We start from the raw sequence: 22,837 nt of genomic DNA on the forward strand, positions 1-22,837 counted from the left end.
AGCTGTGCTTGATTCTTGAACCAAAGTGGTTTAAACTTACAACTTGCGATTGGATTAGGAGGATACTCAACGAAACAACTCGAATACTAAATATCTAAGCGGAACTCTTGTGCTAAAATATCCTGATTCGTTAATTTGTTTTTATTGTGTCCAATACGCGTTTTCGTAAAGTACGATTTGATACTGCGGTACGAAGCCCGAGTAAACGCTCTTAGAGCGTCTAGTTCGGGGGTAGAACGTTTTCAGTGTCTTCCGCCAGGAATATATAGCCGTTGATCTCCGTGCATTTAAATTTTGAAAAACATATACGTCGGAAGAGCTGGAGATGAACTACTCGTTTGGACAGCTGACAGCAATCTTCCATAGTCTCTTTATTTTTTGTAAGAATATCGAGGCTGAAGTTTGCGAAATTTTAAGATTTTAAGAATCAACCCGAGGCTGAGATTTTGAAAACAACACAATTATGTGTGTTGAAAATTTGCGTACAATGAAATTTTATCTTCTTAACTAAACCGTATAAAATTCTTCCTTTCTCTAAAAAGCGCGCAGAACTAGCCAAGAGACAACAAAAACAGCGCTAGCCGTATGTTCGATGCTAAATTCATTTCTGCAAGAGATTATACGCTATAATCTAAGAACATTCACAAGAAAATTTTCAGTCTAAAATAGGTAGACAAATAAGAATATTCAGCCTGGACCAAAAGAAAGGTAGCTGCTGATGCTGTGTCAGGCATTATAGTTCAAGTGTCGTCAACGTATCTCTTGTAAAATGAATGCATTTTGCCTTCATGAACCAGAGTTTTTTTAATGGACCCCATGAGGACATTAGCGAGCAGTGGTCCGAGTGGAGAGCCCATGGCGACGCCATGGATCTGTTCATAAAGTTGTCCATTGAACTTGAACGGTTAGTCTTTGGTGGATGCTTTGAGAAGATCTGCAAGTTCCATTCTGCTCAGGTTCAAGTGGTGTGTTTCATTGACCCAGTTATTCACAAACGCTATATCGGCGAGTATCTGTATTGCTTCCTCTAAGGGCACGTCGGTAAATAGCGTGAAGAAACTTCACGGTTGTTGTACAAGGAGATGGACGTCGCCGAGCACATACTAAACACCTCATCGTATGAATTACACCTTAATGTTAAAGTTAAGTATCATAAGACATGCAATGAATTTTTTAAAACAGGTTAAACACACTTACCAGATCATACAACTCATTTGATAATAACTATCATAGTACTTTTACTAAATTCTCACATGGGGGGCTATATTCCCATATATGGTTCAGTGAAATGCGTTTTTGTGATGTCTTAAGAATAAACATGAAATCATGCTTGAGTATTGAACTAAATACAGAAAACTCCCTCCGAAACAACTTGTTTGACATTATTTACTAGACCACTGGCCACGTTCCCTTTTATAGTGCATTGGCACATATAATTATTGATATTTGATTTTCTTTAAGCTGCTTGTAAATTATGTGGGTTTTTTTTTTACCATTATGGCTATCAGTTGAAACTCTTCTGCAGAAATGGTCAAGCCTAGGTGAGCAAGGTGAGCAAGATAGGTGAGCAAGAGATTTGACTTGTTTGATGTAAAGCACATTTCAATCACCTGTTGCCGGGTGCAAACTATCGAACGCATGATGGGTCGATTAAGTAGACCGTTAGGCGCCCTTGAAAACAATTTTTGTATGATCTCATCAGTGCTATATAACTCCATTTTTCATGTCACAGAACAAAAGATACTTAGAAACTGGTGACGAGGTAAAAGCCACTGGTATTAAGAGCAACTACTATCAAACGCAGATAGACCGGCTCAGTGAGTGAGGCCGAATTTGGCTTAATGTCCACTACGTACCTCTTTACATTATTCAAAATATTGCTCTTTGTGTTCTTTTGAGTACGCTAGTAATCTTTACGGGCAAATAAAATGGCTGTCTCTTATTCAGTTTACCACGTTTATGATATTTGGTCATGTTTGCTTCTCTGACAACATTTATAACTCTTCAAATGTTGTCAGAGAATGTCGGTCAATTTACGAAAAAATAAATTCCTCTTTACATTATTCAAAATATTGCTCCGACTTTCTGTTCTTTTGAATACGCTAGCAATCTTTACGGGCAAATAAAATGGCTGTCTCTTATTCAGTTTACCACGTTTATGATATTTGGTCATGTTTGCTTCTCTGACAACAATTATAACTCTTCAAATGTTGTCAGAGAATGTCGGTTAATTTACCAAAAAATAAATTTCTTCTGACTATTCAAAATATTTTGAAAATTACAGGCGCCGCTATGAAAAGTACCGTGAAAAATACCTACTTGTACTTGTTTTGATTAGTGTCGTTTTTGTTAAAAACTGAGACCGACTGCTTAGTCAGTGTTATGTGTAAAGTACTCCCGATAAATTGATTTATTTATGGCTGTGTTTAGAAACACAGCCTTACCGGCGAATTAACAGGTTGTGCTTTTAAACATTAAAAGCTATATGCCAACATATATTATCTTGTGTGAAAGAACTGTATCGATACTGACGACGTAAACAAAACATTTAATATTACTTTTTATTTAATTAAGAACCGTGCTCATAACGGGTTTTGAATTATGATCAAATTCTCAAAAATTGTTTTGAAAGGCGTTGTTTTCAAAGCGGTTCCGACATTTACCTGTAGTTAATAATTTGAGCGAGTAAACTATGTTTATTTTGTAGTAGATACCCGCAAAAACGACATGTTTATTCTTCTTCGTTCTCGGCCTTCTTCCCATTCTCTTTTGAATATGGCCCATTCCACTCTTCGCAATGCCACCTCATCTCCGTAAGGCTTTGATTTGACCCCATCCCGATGAGAAGAGCAATTGCCATCGCCTACAAAGTCCACATAACGCGAACTGTGCTTCTCAGTGGACCTCCCCATACATCTACAGCACCTAGGGCCTCCACGGCTTTTGATGGCTTGTCAAAGTTAGCTGTACATTTGGGCTCATGTGACTCCATCCAGTCAATGTATTCCTGAGAGTTCACAGCAAGGTTGCTCTTTCCACAACACAGTTCGAAAAGCAGTTTGAAAATTACTTAACTATCATGTAGGTATTTTCGAAATCGCTTATTTTCCTGATTTTCTGGAAAGTCTGTAGCACACTTTTCATTTCAAAGTCAACAACTTTCCCTGTTTCCACATCAATAGCAGAACCCATTCCATACAAGGACTGAAAACCTCTCCTGGCTCAGGTGCCATCACAAGACAAAGCATTCTCAAACTCAGTAACAATTCATCAAGTTTAAACAACGGAAATCATGACCGTGACGGTGTTTGGATATCTGATCTTAATTAGCATACATTGTTACGATCTTATTTCTCCGTTTTCTCCTTAGTTTTGGTTTCGATTGAGAGATATATCAAACACTCAAGACAGTGCATGAATGGCCACATTTCCAAACACCTCGAAGTTCGTCAAAAAAACTCGGCTACGCGTCGTATTGTCAACTCTCTTCTCGGTGTTTGGAAATGTGGTCAAACACAGTCTTTCGTGTTTGATATATTACATATCGACAACTTCGTCTTCCTCGGCATTATTACTTTTTTCACAGCCTTCTGCATTTCGGCCTCCGCAACTTGCCGAGACACACGAGCAAGCGCGTTCACGCGGTTAATGTAAATGTAAATATGAATCTTATTTATAGTGGTCATGCACTTAGCTATACAAGCACGAAGGTTAACCAGTTTATAGGCAGGCCACTGAAACAAAGGAAACAAATATTTCAAATAAATGAACCTAGTTAAGAATCCCAACTGGTAGGAGGCAGAACAGTTGGCTATTTACAAAGAGTGACCGAGGATTTGAACTCGAGACTACCGAGAAACAAATCCTGCTAAATGGCAGGGTGGAGGCCTTGAGCCTAAGACCTCCGGATTACAACACCAGCGTCCTGAACCACTCGGCAACGCTTCCTCCTGAAAGACGTTTTGGCTACTGGCCCTGGCATGTTCATTACAGCACAGAATTTTGTTAAACTAGCTCTTCCCCTTCCGATAATTCGCATGGCTAGGGCAGCTGGTCTCCTGTTTATGTCATGAAATCTTGCCTTTCCACAAACAATCTTTTCTGAAGTTGGAGGTTCTGTGAATGCGCGAAACGCGTTGTTTGCACATTGTAAAGCGTCCCTGCCAATTAAACCACAACCTGTAGGCCTTTCAAATAAGAGAAGACTGCCTTTCAAACACACCTTGCAAACAGCACTGGCCTAGATAACTCTTTGTAAAATACTGACATACTGGAAACGATGTCCGCTCGGTTTTTTGTTTGATGGAGATGCCTTGCCGTTGGTCGGAGAACCTTTGACATCAAGGCGAAGTTTCTTCGACGAAGGAGCATCATCACTCGCATTCGATTTCTGGAGCGTTTTCCACGAGTAACGGACCGGCGAAGCGATCTAAACCTTGTTCTTGCCATACTCAAAATAACATTTCGCAAAGTATGGTTGGCGAAATGGTGCAAAATTCACAAAGTTTATATTCATACCCATTTTATGATGTTGTTATTATTCACGAATATATTTATTCTCATTCAACAACTAAATTTATATTCAAGAAATATATTAATTCACATTTAACGACGTATTTCGTATTTACGAATATCTTTACTCACATTTACGGGATGTATTCATTCACATTCAACGGTTTATATTCATTTACATTCACGATCAAAATATTGGTTCAACACGGTGCAATATATAAATATATTCGTGAATACGAAATACGTCGTTAAATGTGAATTAGTATATTTCTTGAATATAAATTTAGTTGTTGAATGTGAATAAATATATTCGTGAATAATAATAACAACATTACATGTGAATGAATATAAACTTTGAGAGTTTTGCACCATTTCGCCAACCATAGTACAGCACCAAGAAATGCTACGTTAACAACTTCGCACCGATTGCTGCGATCCATGCCACCACGGTATCCAAAATATGCCATGCGTATCCAAAACTCTTATGAGGCTATTTAGAGGCTTTTGACGGACAAGACGGCAAGAAAGGACGCTTGTTCATCTCGGTTGCCACCGGAACATAAAATCATAATCAAAAAATAAACTTTGGAGTATCCTTCAAATTCACCCGTTTTTATGGCGCGCATTTTGAAATAACAATAAAAATAGTCCCACAGCTAGAAAATCGAGATAACGTAGATGGTTGAGAGCTCCAAAACATCTTTATATGTTTTTTCATGGACACTGCCTCAGTCATAATTTCTCTCTGGCTCCAGCCCTGAGTTACCGTCAAACAGTTCATAAAAAATATTGAGACATGCGATCAAAGCAAAAAAGCTGCAGAAGTCAAATAAAGAAATGAAAAAGAATGTTTCCGGCCGGGCTCGAACCGGCGACCTTCCGCGTGTGAGGCGGACATGATAACCACTACCAGTCCGCTCTTGGTCAAATGTGTGATGCGGAAAAGGACTGGCACGAGCGCTCCTTCGGCGCTTCCGGTGAGATTAATGGCTGCCAAAAATTTCCTCTCGACGAACCGGAAATCAAAAAGTTTCGTTGTGGGCTGCCCAAATTTGAATGAAGTAAGACAGTGTCTAATGCAGGTATGCCCCGCTTATAATGACCAAGCGGTGATCCGCTTCTTCTTTTACGAGTACTCCACATTACTCCACTCTAAATTTTACATATGTTGAAGATCGATAGCTTTTACACAACGTGGTAAAAAACCAGCTGGATATATTTGGATATAGCAGCGTTTCAGAACTTCAAAGTTTCCCTACTCTTGTTACACGCTGGCTTGGATTTTGCCATAGACACCGAAAAGTAATAAAATTTTGCGAGTTTGAGTTTCGCCTGAATTGAAAGCAACACGCGATGTTTCATCAAGGCACAAAAACTTCCGTCTGTAAATACTGCTCAGTTTTGTTTGTGTGAAAATCCAATAAATCGCTGGTTGTCGATGAAAAAGACAGAAAAAGAACGCCCGACGATGCGTGTCTTGTACCTATAAACATGGCAAACTGGACTTTCCACTCTTTCGTGTGAAAACGTACATCGAACTCAAACAATATCTCTGGCTTTAAATATGTTTATGACTGATGAATGTTTGAGAACACATAGTTTAGCTTAAAATATGGGAAGACAGCAGAAACAATCAGCACAGTTACGGTAGCGCTTTCATTGATCAACCGGAATAACGATTCAATTTCCATTTTGTTTGAGTTATCAAAACTCCATGTCTATTTCATTTTCGCAGTATAAAATTTCAGTACGTTGAAGAAACACACATGATGTTAGTAGCCTTATAGCGTTGGCGATAATTGTTGCAGCATCTCAGCACAAAAGATAACGGAAATAATCTTTGTCAAGATTTTATATAGACTTTCTAAAAGTCCTTTCCAATAATTCTTCCCTGGCCTGTTGGTTTCGCCGTTGGAAAGGACTTTTCCCACTTGCAGCGCGCCAAATTTTACCGGTGGATTTTTCCACCGGTGAGGTAAATACACATTAACCAATGAACAAACAAGTACTGACTATACGTCATGACGTCGCGCGCGATCAACGACACAACTCGCAGAGCAAATGTCTGGTGAGTTCAAAAATCTTTTTCATTTAACTTTTGTTCTCTGATATACTTAAGAACATGAAGTTTATGGAAGCAATTGAATATGGTCTATCCAACTTAATTTTAAGTCTTTGAAAGAAGGACAGGGAAAAGCAGTGGAAGCCTATTTATCCGACCAATACGTGTTTGTCTACTCACGGACGCGATCTGAGCTCTTGCGTCATCCGTATCGTTTGAGAGAATTAATTAAGTTTGGACCTTTCGAAGAAGAACAGGGCCGTTCCCGCAGTTTGTGTACTTGTTGCATTTTTAGTTGCTTTAGTTGAATGACCAAGTTTCTTCTGTCCAAAGAAAGGGCATCGCAGCAACTTTGTCTTGGCCGTTTTACCGTGTTGAAAGCAGTCGTCGATCGATGAAGGACTTTTGGGAACAGCGCTTTTATTCTCTGCCGTTCGTTGCGACTTCGATTCTCAACGTTATGTTATCAAGAGAGCTTTACAGAATTAAGGCTCTCCCCAACTTATCACGCCTTCTTTAGTTAATTCGGATTGTTTTCAGTACAAGCTAGATCTACATAAGTTTATAGCATTTGTCAGGCAGCTCTCTGGTCGATAGCTGGTTAATCTAGACTAAAATAATTCTCGATCGTTTAAACACGGTTTTGTCTTTTCAGAAATTAGTACTCAATGGAACAGCTTTTGCCGTTTGTCAATTGCCGACTACATACTGCACTGTAAACAAATAAATTTATTTGAGTTAGGGAACAGTACTCGTACACTCGTAAACGTTTTGATGGCAATAATTTTCTGCTTTCGCGACGATCGCGCGCGAAGCACATGAAAAGTGAGAAATGTCAATCATATTTTTCGCGCCAAAAATTTACGCTGTGATTCACATTCCTGCAAGTGAAACAAGTCGACCTCTCGCGGCTTACGTCGCTCGCGCTCGCCCTCGCGACTTCGTCGCTCGAAGATTACCCTCTCGCCGTCTCGAGGGAGATAAATAAGTCAAGGATTAAGAAAAGGTCGACTTGTGGCAAGTCTAGATTTTATATTGACAATTGAAAACACCGACTCGGACTTGAAAGTGCACGCGCTGCATTAGGCAAATTTGTTACTTGCACGCGTCAGATTTATTTTCCATTCAAAAGCTTCTGCAAACTAGCAAACGAGCAGAAACAATAAGAAACTATCGAAACAGATTTTGGTTATGATTAAACATTGTTCTGAGAAATAACTCGATACCAGAGTAGAGAGTTTTCTTGCATAAACTTTATTCTTAAGTCAAAAGCCTGAAAAGCTTACGCGTACAACTAGCGCGAGCAGATCTTACTCATTCACAGCGCGAAATTTGAAATCCTGTTTTCAACCCTGAAAAACTCACCTTTTCGCATTGCCTCAGAACCAAAAATGCGCCGAAAGAAGTTGGTAATTCATGTAGAAGGGAGTCTCGTGGAATTTCTCTAGAAATCTAAGTTTGAGTGCAAGTAAGCAGAATCTGCTCGTCTTAGTAGACCCCAGTCTACTGCATCACACCTTTTTGCTCGGACCCGTTCGTTTCACCGCCCCACGTATAAGCGCCCTGCCACTACACTACGGAAACGACGAATTAACCAGCTTCGGTCATTGTAGGAGATATTGGCAAATTACGCTTTATATACTTCGTTAAATTTATCAGTCGACCCCTACGTAGACCTTAAGGTCATTCCGCTAAAATAAAAGCTGCACTGAGATTTTTGTGAAACTTTACCTATCGATTGTTTATATTATAGGAACTTAAATTTTGAAATAAAAATGAGGGGTCCCCATGTTCGTTTAGGAGCAAAAGCACCCTGTTTTTATCCACATAAATCCTTATAATAGCACCATGATTGTAGTCACGATTGCTTGCTAAATTCACGTTTCCGACGATTGCTTTTTGTTCTACACTGAGAATTGGTCCATATTTAGTTTACACAGAGAAATTTATTACTCAATTCAAAAGAACAGAAAAAAATGATAGGTCACCATACTCGTTCGCGAGAAAATGACGATTTACCTCTATGGCGAGGTCCAGCTCTAAACAAAAAGCCGCCATTTTTTAATGCGCGAGCGCTAATCACGCGTGAAATTATGCGCAGTAGGGATGCGCAATGCAATACTGGGGAATGACCTTAACAGTAAATCCATTGCATAACACAACCAAAAAACTCCCAGTTGTACAATATGTGACGCTTCGATGAGCAGTTTTCAAAAGTAATGAGAATTGAAAAGCGCGACATCTCTGAGGCACCGATGGGATGTGAACCCATGACCTCCTGTTTACAAGACAGGCGCTCTAACCAACTGAGCTACGGCGCCCTACATGACATAACAACCTGTTCTATTTTTTTTTTTTTTGCATTATTATTATTTATTTACAGAAGAACCCCGGTAACTCGAACTCGTATAACTCGAATTTCCCGCTAACTAGAACTAAATTTCGTTTCCCTTTATAAAAATTTACCCCGATAACTCGAATTCTGGTCCATGTAACTCACCAGGGATGTCATCCCATTAGCTTTTCTTGTCGTGTAATCGTTAAACACTCAAAACTAATACCACAGCAATTTGATTTTAATTAGTGCAACAGACCGTTCACATATTTGACAGTCATTTCCCGATCTTATGAGTCATACTGGATGCGGTGCCTTTAGCTGTCACTGTACACTGAAGTGCTGAAAAACAAGCAAACTATCAATTATTATCATGGCAAATTGGATATTCAATCGACCCCGATAACTCGAACCCCCGCTAACTCGAACTGTTTTTCGTTTCCCTTCAGAGTTCGCGTTACCGGGGTGTTACTGTGTTTATTTTTTTTATTTTTATTTTTTTTCAAAAACAACAAACAAATAGTAAAAAATATTGTTAATAGTACTAAGTTGGTCACATATCCACTTTCACACTTCGTAATTCGTAGGAGTACTAAGATGGCTCAAGTTGATATAGTTATTTAAAGGTTGATTTTCTTTTTTTACCTGCAAGTAACCGTGAATGATTTTCTATCGAATTATCGTAAGACAGTTCCGTTGGAGTGTAGCTACAGCAGTTAAGTTGTGCGCGCGCGATGTACGACACTTGAAGCGGCGCGCGCTTCTGCAACAAATTTGCACGCGCAACATTGCGCAAGTTTTCAACGAGTTTCTAATTTAAGCTGTTTTACGCTAAATTACTATACTTTGTAGCCTTGAGAGTACTATTTTTTAGTCATTGGAAGTTTATTTGAACGTGTATTCAGTTATTTAGGGCTTTTTCAAGCGTGTACGTGACCCTTGTTTCTAGATCTTTCTAAAAAGTTCTGTGGTGTCGCGAAAGCACACGCGTAGCGCCGCGACAGCCAATTGGCGTCATAAAAGAGTAGTTTTTTCGCTAGCAAGATCCGTTGACGCAAGATCTGTTAATTGACCGCAAGTTAACAAGTTTCTCCAAGTTTATCATTGTTCTGGTGATCAAGGCAGCACCAAGGTAATTATTTTTTACGCTATTTTAGTATTGGATTGCGCATCCCTACTGCGCATAATTTCACGCGTGATTAGCGCGCGCGCATTAAAAATTGGCGGCTCTTTCTTTACAGCTGGACCTCGCCATAGAGGTAAATCGGCATTTTCTCGCAAACGAGTATGGTGACCTGTCATTTTTTTCTGTTGTTTTGAATTGAGTAATAAATTTCTCTGTGTAAAATAAATATGGACCAATACTCAGTGTAGAACAAAAAGCAATCGTGACTACAATCATGGTGCTATTATAAGGATTTATAATGGTAATAGGACTGAGTGGAGTCCAATTCGGTCTGTAATCATACGAGTGATTAACAAAATCGGACGGCCGCGAAGCGGGAGTCCGATTTGTTAATCCCGAGCATGATTACGGACTGAATTGGACGACACGATGTCCTGTTACCAATTAATCAAAACTATGACAAAATTCGAGAAACGAACAAACCATCGATTTATCGCTGAACGATTAAACGTCGTTATGAATGCTGAAAAACAGCAGTTTACTCAACAAAGTGCACCCCAACAGCGCGCGCAAAATGACGCGTACTGTCCAGTTACAAGCATGACGCCTGCACTGTCCAATTAAGGTGGCCGAACACAATTTCCGCGCGCGCTCTTGCTAGTGCCATTCAGCACGCGCACAAGGATTACACAAAGCAACCATGGCGTCGATACAACCGCATCATTTTATTTGGTCAATGCCCTCGCTATCTGTGCTTTTGCTTTTTTTCTTCATAATTGAACACAGTGTATTTATGACTTTACTCTTTTATCAAAAATGTATTTGTCAGAAAAGGTAACAGTGCAAAGAACCCAGCAATTCTCAGATTTTCATTTTTACCGAAAGAACCCAGTTAAACGCAGCGCATGCGTAGTAAGACAAAAAATTGCGATTGAATGCGGAATAGCTTTCTTGGAAATACGCCTATTTCTCGAGAACCACTCGTTAGAATTTTACGAAAATTGGCACGAAAATACTTTAGAAAACAAGTAACTAGAATATGGAAAAAAAAATCAAAAATTGACAGAGGAGATTCTAGATATTCCAGTTAAACTTCTACAAGTGATAATTAAAGATCCCTCTGTTAAACTATTATTAAAATAGTGCTAACTTGTGAGCATTGTTACGATCTTGTTGCATGCAAATGAAAAAGAAAATTTAACGACTAGATTTTCTGCAAACAAACAAAACCGATTTTAAAAGGCCTGTATATATTTATTCATGTTGCCATGGCAACGGCACATACGTCAGCCTAGCTATCAAAAATCCGAAGTTGTATTATTAACTTGCGTGTTGCCAGTTTTGGCCACCAAAGGATCAAGGGTCTTAGAGAAAAAGGAGATTGAAACACAGGTATCAAAACTGTGTTCGGCCGCCTTAATGCTCAAATCCGGCTGCTGATAGCCAATCACGTTCGAGAATTTTGTTATAGTTTTGATTAATATGGGTATAAACGAGGTGCTGTTGCTCCTAAACGAACACGGGGACCCCTCGTTTTTATTTCAAAATTTAAGTTCCTATAATATGAACAAACAATAGGCAAAGTTTGACAAAAATCTCAGGGCAGGTTCTATTTCAGTGGAATGACCTTAAGGTTTTAGATAAAGTCAAGTTGTATACGCCATCGTTTTACCGTTATTTGTAAATCGATCTTAAGTTTTCTCCTCTCACTTTTGTAACTTTCGAAGCATGTGAAATGTATTTATATCCTGTTATTTTCGCAAGCTAATTTGTAGTTTATTTGTATCTTTTATTTTAGTTCTCACGGTGTTCATAGAGTTTTTAAAGAATTTTAATAAAGAGCAGTTTGTGAACCGACGTTTAACCAAATCACTGGAGCAATATGGAGCACCTCATGAAAGATGTTTAACATACTCCTTTAATCAGAGAGAGTTCATTGATTTGAGAAAGAAACTGCATGATAGCATTGTTGTTAAAATTAAGAAGTGTGTTTTGTCATTATAGGGGTAATCGCTTTGTTTCTTTGTCTGTTTTTCTGTTTGGCTATTTTTGTGTTCTGATTGTTCCTGTTCCTGTTGATGAAAAAAGGGTGATTAAGCAATTCACTTCTTGATATTCATGATCGTGTGACGTCTATCAATCAAGACGTGCATGTTTTTTTTCTTTTCTTTTTTTCTTTTCTTTTTCATCTCGTAGTTTGCACCGAGAAAGCAACAAATTTATTTGCGCTCTGCAAACCTAAAACCCTAAAAAAAACTGCAGAAGTCAAATAAAGAAATGAAAAAGAACATCTCCGGCCGGGCTCGAACCGGCGCCCTCCCGCGTGTGAGGCGGACGTGATAACCACTACACTACGGAAACGACGATAAATCAAGTTCGGTCAATGAAGGAGACATTCGCACATTACGTTTTATATACTTCGTTAAATTTATCAGTCGACCCCTTCGTAGACCTTAACAGTAAATCCATTGCATAACACAACCAAAAAAATCCCAGTCGTACAACATGTAAAGCTTCGATGAGCAATTTTCAAAAGTAATGAGAATTAAAAAGTGCGACATCTATAAGGCACCGATGTGATTTGAACCCATGACCTCCTGTTTACTAGACAGGCGCTCTAACCAACTGAGCTACGGCGCCGTACATCAGATAACAACCTGTTCTATTGTTTATTTATCTATTTATTTATTATTTTTCAAAAATAACAAAAGCGTAGTAAAAATTATTGTTAATAGTACTAAGTTAGTCACCTATCCACTTTCACGCTTGATAATTCCAAGGAATACTAAGATGGTTCAACATGATATGATTATATAAAGGTTGATTTTCTTTTTTTCCCTGCAAGTAACCGTGAATGATTTTCGATCGAATTATCGTAAGAAAGTTCCGCTGGAGCATCTCATGAAAGATGTTTAACATACTCCTTTAATCAGAGAGAGTTCATGGATTCGAGAAAGAAACTGCATGATAGCATTGTTGTTAAAATTAAGAAGAGTGTTTCTTCATGCATTATAGGGCTAACGGCTTTCTTTCTTTGTCTGTTTTTCTGTTTGGCTATTTTTTTTTTGTTCTGATCAGGAGGGACAACACTGTTTTCATTTTTTACAGACATGTGACCAATCGATCCCAACTGTTCCTGTTAATGAAAAAAATGTTGATTAAGCAATTCACTTGTTGATATTCATGATCATGTGACGTCTGTCAATCAAACCGTACATGTTTTTTTTTTCTTTTTTTCATCTTGTAGCTTACACCGAGAGAGCAACAAGTTCATTTGCGCTCTTGGAATATGTAATTTCTGAAGATTGAGGGACGAATTAGTCAGAAATTTTTATTATTCTGATGGCATGACAGAGAGGCTCGTGGGGTGTCTTGGGACTATTTAGGCTTTTGGCGGGAGAGTTAGGCCATTCCAGGTCAGTCAGTCTTTGTGATCGTCCATATTTCTTATTAAGCTTCTGTTTTAACAGCTTGTGTGTATAATTGCAAATGTCCTACGTTATTGATTTTTGTACTCTTTCCTCGGGGTCTCGTAATGCTTCATTAGATGAGGAATACGTTTCCACTTATTTTTGGCCACATCTTAAGGGTGTGTTTTTAATTATTTTTCGTATCTGGCGTAGCACAGGTTCTGATTGTTAGAACCACTAGTTGTAATTTTTCTGATATAGATTATCTTATTATAGACGGAATACATCTACATCAGATGACTGACTGCCGCAACCTCAATAAACTATTCACATTGAATGTCTCGTGTGAGTGCCGAGTCAGAATTGCTTTTCTGAAGTGACGCGGAAAACTCCGTTAATCAACAGAGTTGGACTGGCAACTACAAGTCAACACAGAATAGGTGTTAACGCCAGCTGATTCAAGGGAGTAGCAGATTAAAAAAGTTGTCTACACATCTTACTACACGTTTGGCCTGTTGGTCTAGTGGCATGATTCTCGCTTTGGGTGCGAGAGGTCCCGGGTTCGACTCCCGGACAGGCCCTCTGTGAGCTATTTTGTCAAAATATTTTACAAGTTGTAACAGCATTGATTTTTGTGGCTTTTTTGTCACTGGCTTATTGGATGCAGTGAACTGAACAAACAAACGAAAGAAGAAAAGCGAAGGAAACTAAAAGAAGTTTACTCTCACGCGAAAGCTTGGGCATGCGTCGAACCTTGAAAATCTCGCTTTAATTTGTCTACCATATGCGAGCCTTCTTTGTTGTTAAATGAGCTTGAAAACATCTCCCGCCCAAAGATTCAGAGCGGAAAAACGTAATAAGCATGCGCCACGCTCCAAGTTTTAATGCACAAAATAGGGATAAATGAGGAGAGATTGTTGTGTTGTGTTGCCCCATAGGGACTGAGAGCTAATTATCATTAGAGGATAAAGTATAAACAGTATTCTGCAATAAATTTCTCAAAAGTTGTAACGACTTGTATATGTTGAAAAAAAAAATCTGTTAGATAATTCACCTATTTCGACACATATACTGGGCCGTCGGGGCGAATGCAAAGCCCCGACGCGTAAGAGGGCGCGGTGGTCGTGACGCAGCCTTTGGCAGCCTTTTTCTCTTCCCAGTGATTGCCTTCTCACGTGTAGCAATTCAACTCCCAGATACTTCCAACCGAATGGAATAAAACTAAGCATAAGACCAGAATACGCATCGCAGACCTATTTTTGAAAAAGTTGCTTGCCATCGTATTCCCATACAAACGCTGTTCTGACCCTTGGCCTACTGGTCAAGATGGTGTCGAAAACCATGATTGGGCCTATTGGACTCCTGTTAAAGTGGGTAATTAAAGCCAATCAGAAAAAGGCGCGGGAAAGGTGCCTTCAATGGTTTGTATGGAGTTTCTGATTGGTTCACTGCACTGCTTGCGTTTGCTGTCGTGCCCGCTTCACGACAAAGTAACAACGAATGAGTTAATAGTTCGTTTATTTATAATGTCGTTGCTTGTAATTCAGAAGTAATTGACAAACTGCATAAATATGAGTAAGAATCAAAAAATTAGCTAAGATAAAACCTAGTTCACACCAAAACTAAGCCAAACCTAAGGCAGTGGAACTGTGCAATAATTTTGTTTTTCCAGAAAGGATAAAATCTTTCCTTCTATGTCCGATAAGTTTTACTTTATCATCTCGTTAAAGGGGAGAGGTCACGTTTTGCTAGATCAAAGCCAACTGGCCAGAACAATGGGGTGTATTGAGAACCAAATTCCTCGTTTCTCATTAGTAGGTTAGAGCGAAATCAATTGAGTGTCCAATCCAGTCCTCCACAGGAAACAAAACAGGGCCACTGGTACATTTACCGATAATTCTTAACGCGCGAAAATCTTGACAACGCTGGCGAAAACATACTGGAAATTTCTATGGACCCATTCTACAGTTGAGGAATTAACTGGTGGCCAGTTACTGTTACTTATCCTAGTCTAGCCGAGCTTACAGAGGTGCGGCCAGTCAGAATACTGGGAATAGGTCATTTCCGAGTTCCCTTGTGCCTGTTTCAATTTGATTTGCATGAAATGAACCTGTGGGCGGAAATCATTTTCATATGAATGGTTTCGCAACTCGTCTTGACACAGAGGCAATCTGGAAATGGCCTATTCACAACACGTCAAAAAGCCTTTTCCCTTCCCACTGGTGACCTTGCCCCTTTCACGAACAGAACGTAATTTCTTTCCAAAAAGCTTACACGTTTAAATAAAGCACAACTTAGTTACTAAATCTCTAAAGTATATTTCAGCTCACTGGCGAGCTGAAGCTAACATGAAATACTTGTTAATTCAGACGGAATGCATCCCGTCAAATACTTTAAAGCCCGTGATGTGTTAAATTGTGTACGCCAATACTTAGAAATCTCCTAAAACGAGAGTTTTAATTGGCAGCAGCAACAATGCAAAAATAAAACCTACAAGGATGGACGAGAACGTCAGTTAAGTTCCTCTGCACTTCTCCCCTTCATATCTGCACCCTCCCCCCTTACCCCTGTAACCCTCGTCTCCCACCTCTGTATCCCTGTATCCCTGTATCCCCTCAAGTTCCTCGCCCCTCTGTTCTCTTTGCCCTCTTCTGCTAAAACTCGGTTTTACTGCATGTTAGTTCGGAGATATTTTGCAGACTCGATTATTTCCTATATGGATGTATTTCCACACGAGAGGTCACATTGTCAAGAGTACTGAAGATTCCCGATTCCAGTGGACCAATGAAAGTTCCGTGCGAATTCGTCTCGAAGACGGCAGCGCGACCTTCGCATCACCTTGATTTAGCGAGAAGTCGTCGTCTCGCGTAGCAACGCCGCTGAGAACGGCAACGGGCTCAGTTGAGTCAGAGAGGACCGTCAAGGAAGTAAAGACGGCCAGAAACCAGTTCCCAGGATGCAACACGTCAGACTTCATTCTGAGCGCTAACTTGAAGTAGTAGCGTTCACAAGAGGCACAGCTATGTACAACAGCAATATTAGTGGCTTGGAGTCTAACGTAAGGATTTGAATTCTTGGTTTCTATGTACAGTGACTCTTTCATTATCATTATCATTCTCTGTTTTATCTTCTCTTGCTGCCCTTCCTTTTCACCTAAATCAGAATGAAGAGCAAAACAATAAAAGAAGATTAGACTAGATTACCAGCCCCTGTTCGGGAAAGGAGCCCACGCGCATATCCCCGAATTCACTTCTCGGGGAGGAAAGCAGACCGGACTCCAAAGAAGAGCCTAAACTTAGGCCTCCTGGAAATTTGCTATACAAGTTTGTTACAATACAGTGGAGTCATGCGTTCACAACCATGCCACGGACCCCAGTTTTAGGCACCCAGAAGACAAGAATGAGAACAACAACAACAAGAAGACGCCAACAGCGATCAAACAACAATAACCGACAAGCAGAGAAGAAACAAAAACAGCAAGGCAACAGCAAGGAAACGAAAACACTGAAGAACTACAAAATAACATCAAAACAACAAAAACAAAAATAACAGTGGAAAACTGTCATTTTCACATGAACCAAGTGAAATGCCCTCTTGTAAATACCAGCACAAATAAAACCAAATACAATACAATACAATGCAATGCAATGCAATACAATACAATGCAATGCAATGCAATGCAATGCAATACAATAAAATATAATATAGAACAATACAATTGATGAGATTTCTTGAACTCGTTAATTGTCCTCATATTCAATCAAAATCTTTTAATTAATTGTAATCTACTTCAGACCAAATCAGTCTTTAACCACGTTAAAGCAGTGTGGTGAAAGGGTTTATACATAAATTCTCCCAAGTGGTACCATAAGAAATAAATGCACACGAGTACAGAGAATATATATGCTGACGTAGTGTCGTCGGAAATACGTACAACCAATGCTGGCTCTTTTCGTTTCGTTGGCGACGCAGCCGACACTTTACTCTTTTTCCCTGGACTAGGTTTTGATTCAGCGGTATCTTTCTGTAAAAACAAAACCACAGACCTTTGTCAACATGAAGGCATTGAGAGCTGCTGCAGAAACAACGAAAACGCATGATTTGCTACAGGACAATTCTCAGAAAGAGGAAACTAACCTTTCTTTTCAGCTTACTGGGACTTTTGTCCGCCTGGAAACACAAACAAAGCATTAGTGCAAATTAAAACTTAACCATAAATATTCCTGCTCTCAACCAGTCACCATGAAGTAATTTTCTTAGTGAACGATTTGAAAAGACACAAATAAGAACCTTGATTAAGTGCAGGACTGTGATTAAGTTTTGAGTCGCCTCTAGCTTTGTTCTCCACACCCGTAGCAAACTTGTTTCTTTGTGGATGAATTCTTTCAACAACAGGCAATTTCATCCGTAACATTAAGGGAAAATCAAGCATACTGAGCCGTACCAGGTGTTACGGGTTATGACCCTTAATGACAGCCCCGATAGTGGTAATTTAGGTCTAGCATTTTCGACAACGAATGTATTGATAAATATTGTATCAGTAAAGAATATTTTAACTGTAAGATTAAGGAAAGAGCAACACAGATGAAACAGGTAACGAGGAAGGTTATGTGACTTACTAACAATAAACACTCAGATATCAACTAGCAATACATACTATTCCATTGACTTGGCCTCCTGATTTGGTTTTGGGACTCTGGTTTGAAATTTGTCTGGATATGGGAGAGGAAAGCAAATAGTTATCAAATCATTGAGTCAAATAACTGAAGAAATCATGAAAGAAAGTTATTTCTTTGACATTACATCTCAAAATCATTGGCCACTGCATCTTCCATGATCACACACAGGACTTAAAAAGAAGGCGAAATTAAACTTGGAGCGGGAAGTTTTGGCAGAAATGTGATGAAAATACTTGTGATTCTGAGGCCATGCCTAAAAACTAAAATACTTATTTCACTCTTAAAACTGAACGCCTTCTTTCAGTAATGTTGCAAAATTGAACGATGTAAGAAGCAAAGTGTGAACGAACTAATTTGAAAAACAAACTTTGGTTCCCGAAAAATTCTGAATTGCTTAAAATCCACCAGTCAGAAAGCTGATACCCTAAATGATAATGTTAGGCGCGAAAAGCTTTATCACTGTTCTTGTGAATTAGTTACTTATCTTAAATTTAAAATTTAAAAAACTATTCCAAACGGTCACTTCTGAATATGAATGTCGAAATATACGAAAACTCAAGTTAAACGACACAGTTTTATTTTTGTTTTATTGTCATGTTTATCATCACAGTTTGTGTGTTATTTCTTTTTTATTTATTTATTTATTTCTTTATTTATTTAATTGCAAAAACACATAATTACTTACATTGTACTTAAGCTACTTACAACAAAACGGCACAATACTTACTCTACTTACAATACAACACAACACAATACAATACAATATTTTTAGCCGACTATTTACACTATTTACCATGCGTTACTTACTTACTTACATGTGTGTTATTTCTTGTTAAGCTATGATGGCGAAAGAAAAAGAGTATTTATGATGACGTCAGGGTGACGTCATGCTGCTCAATAACATCTCTACCAATCAGAGTGTCTGTTTATGATTACCTTGCACTGAGAGGTTTCTTGGGCGACTCCAAACTGGAGGTACCGCTGTCCGGCGTGGGCTCATCTTCTGGCAGATTGTCTAATTCGGAACCCAGTCTTCTTATTGCCCGCGCTTTTCGGGGACTGTTTGTTAGAGAAGAATAAACATGACATATCTGATGAACGTAGCAAAGAAAACGTAAAGCGTGTGGTTCTGTGCTGTGCCTTACCTCGTAAGTCCTTTGATAAGCATTGAGTTTATCGTTGTCTGATGTTTGAGGGGCTTATTTTTAAAGTACGGTTATTTCGAGAAATTTAGCGCTTAAAAACTGGTCGGACTTGTATTTTGAAGTGAGTTTGAATGTGAAACATTTTTTTGGTAAACATTAAAATACTGTATTGAATATTACGAAGTGAACACAAAACAAGTTATAATAATAAAACATCAAAATCTCTGAACACACCCAGAAGGCATGAAATACGAAACACCTTAAGTACGGGCGATTTCAAAATCGGAAGAAATTGCCTTGTTCTCTAACTCAATGCCAAGGTAAGTGACAGTCGCATAACTATTAAAGCAGAAACACAATGAAGCTGGAATGAGACCCAAAGGGGTTCATATCGCTCGAACTTATCCCAGTTACCCTAGCACAAAACGACTAAGAGTATTCATCCAAAAACACCAAAACCATACAATACTTTTGTTCATCAACCACCCTCCGTCCTGTAAAAAATCGCTAGGTCGACAATGCGGCACCACACTTTCAAAATACACTCACCTTGGCGAGGACTTGGTAACCGAAGACAACTTCTCCGCTGACACAAAGGGTGAGCGCTTCTCAAGACTTTTCGAAGGTGATGGTGCCTTCTTTGCTTCCGGTTCTTTATCTTTACGTTTCTTTGCTGAGTTCAGTTCCTTGCCTGACTTCTTGTCCTCACACTTAGTATCTTTTTCAGGTGATTCATTTCTTGATTTCTTTGAAGCGGATTTTTCAGACGATTTAGGGGGTCTCCCTCTTTTTCTAAAGAAAAGCGGTAAAAGTAACCCTCTGAATGAACTAAGTTAGTAACATTAGTTACGCGTGTGAAACGTTAATGTGTACAGTCAAACTACCCCTCAACGACCAACTTGAGGACAGAAGGAGGTGGCCGTTATAGAGACGTGGTCGTTATCACGAGGTAGGGATGTAATATAACACGGTTGTTTTTTCGGGACTGCAACACTATTACCATTAAAAAATGCTTACTGGGGCATATCAATACGTAACGCAATGAAAATATATCAATAATAAAAAACCAAACAGACACAAAGACCAACGACGCGCGGTATGGATCATGTTTCGTGACCCTTAACAACAAAACATGGGGTTTTGTATACACCATTCGTCAGTCGTTGATTGCCTGGCCGCTTTCGAGAGGCTATTTCAGCAGTTGGGACGACTTCTAGTGGCTCTTGCCGTTGTGGAGAGGTAGCCGTAGTAGATTAAAATAAGAGTGAATGTATGGACCGTCCGCCGGGACCAAAAAAGTGGTCGCCGTTAGTGAAGGTTCGACAGTTGTGAACACGCGTATCCACGTTCTCCTGAATTGTAATAGCCTGCCCTCTTTTCTCTTTATTCATGCTAGGCGAGCTGTTGTTTTGAGCTAGTCTGTACAGAGTAACAAAGTTGTCTGCTACAGTTGCGGTAACCTATTAACCTGATTGTACAATAAGTGCATGCTCGTTCTTCTCACCTTGGAGATGGCTGCTCATCAGCCGGACTAGCAAACCCACTTTCTGCAGTCCCGGAGGACGATTCGTCCATTTCTGCTTGGATTTCTTTTACTTTCTCCTTGAAAGCATTCTTAGCAGTTTTTGAGCTTCTAAAAAATAACAACGATAGCAACAACTCTAGTTTTTCTAAAAAACATAGAAAGACCTTGCTACGCACACGTAACTTAAACACAAGTAACTTGCATTTCCGTATGTAGACTCGTAGTAGTAACTAAAGATGTTAAAAGCTCTATGGCTTAACAATTAATAGGTTATCGCCCCAGCTTATTTCCAGTTTTTGGAACATAAAACATCAGCAATGTTAACACACCCCTCCCCCTTGCAGGATGGGATGTCAGCCCACTGCATCTTACTCCAAGTATTTTGCCAGGTAACCCCCCTACGTAGCCTCCCAAGCAGACGCTCTTAGGGCTCGTCACGCGTTCCCTCCACACGAAGATTGGGGAGGACGATTACGTGACGATCCCAAACACCGTCTGCATACGGTAGGAGGCTATTTGCCAGATTGCTCAAACAATTCAAAGGCAATCATATATAATCCTGGGTGGAGAGGTCATCAAGTACTCTGAGAGAGCAACTTGTCTTGCATGTGGGCTAGTGAAGCAGCATTTTTGGCTATTTTGGTGTAATGATTAGCCCATATTACAGCAGATTTTTAATCTAATCAAAAACAAATATCAGTTTGTACACAAGGAAGAAACCAACTTCCTCTTATACTGTAAGTCTACTCTTGGCAAGAGAGATATTTCAACAAACATTGTTTACCGGTGTCCTGAAAGAATGAAACAGCTCGTACCAGTTGAATGCCACAATAACACCAGTTTCCTAGTTCCCCTTACCTGTTTTGTGTCTTTCCTTGAGTTTTCTTATCACTCTTTGCAGACGTTCTTGACGAAGTCTTCGAAGGTGTTGACTTCGATTCTGCCGCTCCTCCTTTCCTTGGTCCCTAAAATACAAATCACAATAAACTACAAGGTACAGCAGAGTGAAGACGAAAGAAAAACAACTATGGGGCAAAGGGAAGGGCCAGACAGATTGGCCCTATTAGGTTCAGGTGGGAGGGACTGAAAAATGGTAAATCGAGCACATTTTCTTGAGTTCTTAGTCTCAAAGCGTTCCCACAGAGTTCTACAGCATAGACGCGGCCGGTAAACTTGCCCCAGGCTTCCCTTCTCTCAAAAGTTAATTATGAAACCCGGTTATAAGTTTTCACAGGTCTTACCTTTGAAGAGGTAAACTGAAATCCCTTTGGCAGATAACTCTTGGTGTTAGGACTACCTACCTAGAAATTACAATTAGACGATACTTTAACACTTGAAGGACATAAGAAGACCTTCTCAGAGTCTGTGCACTCTTAGAGGTGAGAGAAAGCATCAAAGCAATTTCATGAAAGTAAAAAAAATTAATAAGTGAAATGAAAGCGATTTTCAATAATGTACAACGCAACTGTTTTTGTCAAAGTTCGATTAATGTTTTTTTGTTTTTTGCTGGCAATTGCTTCGTACTTTGAAACAATATCTCCAGGCCAGTTGATGATCAGTTTCGTTATTCTCCTCACCTGTCCGCTTGATATGGTTTGGATGTTGTGAGGAGAAATGAAATGTTGATCGTTTGAAGTGGACTGGTTACAGTGCTTCTCACCATACCGTTGATACATGAGATAGTTTTTGATTCAATTTTGACAGCTTTTAAAACTTTCTGAAAACTTTTTGCTGACTTCTGTTTGAACCGGCCAATCAAAACATGGGAACTGTCGAGGGCGGAGATGTTAAAGTGTTTAATTCATCATTCACACTCGTGAGAATTTCAAAAGTCACAACCTGCGGACGTTTGAAACCAGCGGAGAGTTGTCGCAGTTTGATTGGCCATTTGAAATGGAAGCCATCAGAAGTTGTCAAAAAGATGTCAAAGACTTGTCAAAAATTAATCAAAAACTTTCATAGGTGGAAACGTTAAGGCGCGTAGCACTGTAAGCACTAACATTCCACTCAAAGAGTTTGTTCCTTTTTGTCAAATAAATATCA

General features: G+C 39.4%; 1 protein-coding gene and 4 non-coding genes across 7 annotated transcripts in view; 1 reads left to right on the plus strand and 4 right to left on the minus strand.

Moving 5' to 3' along the window:
• The window catches only part of LOC149102648 (uncharacterized), a 63,534-nt gene extending 42,627 nt beyond the window's left edge, over positions 1-20,907 (minus strand). Inside the window, exons 1-7 of one of the 3 annotated variants that reach the window (XM_089272977.1) lie at positions 20,774-20,903; positions 19,819-20,061; positions 19,061-19,183; positions 18,103-18,157; positions 17,583-17,615; positions 17,380-17,469; positions 15,642-16,598 (exon numbers count right to left, since the gene is read on the minus strand). In XM_089272977.1, coding sequence (XP_089129103.1) covers positions 16,569-16,598; positions 17,380-17,469; positions 17,583-17,615; positions 18,103-18,157; positions 19,061-19,183; positions 19,819-20,061; positions 20,774-20,844 — 645 coding nt within the window. In that variant the 5' untranslated portion in view covers positions 20,845-20,903 and the 3' untranslated portion in view covers positions 15,642-16,568. Of the gene's footprint in view, positions 1-15,641; positions 16,599-17,196; positions 17,470-17,582; positions 17,616-18,102; positions 18,158-19,060; positions 19,184-19,818; positions 20,062-20,773 lie in introns of those variants that run through there. The other 2 variants (XM_089272974.1, XM_089272976.1) reach the window with 2 other exon arrangements.
• Trnat-ugu (transfer RNA threonine (anticodon UGU)) lies at positions 8,822-8,895 on the minus strand. Its single transcript has one exon. It is a non-coding gene; the product is annotated as a tRNA-Thr (tRNA).
• Positions 12,324-12,396, minus strand: Trnav-cac (transfer RNA valine (anticodon CAC)). Its single transcript has one exon. It is a non-coding gene; the product is annotated as a tRNA-Val (tRNA).
• Trnat-agu (transfer RNA threonine (anticodon AGU)) lies at positions 12,602-12,675 on the minus strand. Its single transcript has one exon. It is a non-coding gene; the product is annotated as a tRNA-Thr (tRNA).
• On the plus strand, positions 13,955-14,026 carry Trnap-ugg (transfer RNA proline (anticodon UGG)). Its single transcript has one exon. It is a non-coding gene; the product is annotated as a tRNA-Pro (tRNA).
• Positions 20,908-22,837: the final 1,930 nt, after the last annotated feature.

This window comes from Orbicella faveolata, unplaced genomic scaffold, assembly GCF_042242905.1.
Source record: "Orbicella faveolata isolate gen_17 unplaced genomic scaffold, um_ofav_v1 contig_35, whole genome shotgun sequence".
In the NCBI taxonomy this organism is placed as follows: Eukaryota; Metazoa; Cnidaria; class Anthozoa; order Scleractinia; family Merulinidae; genus Orbicella; species Orbicella faveolata.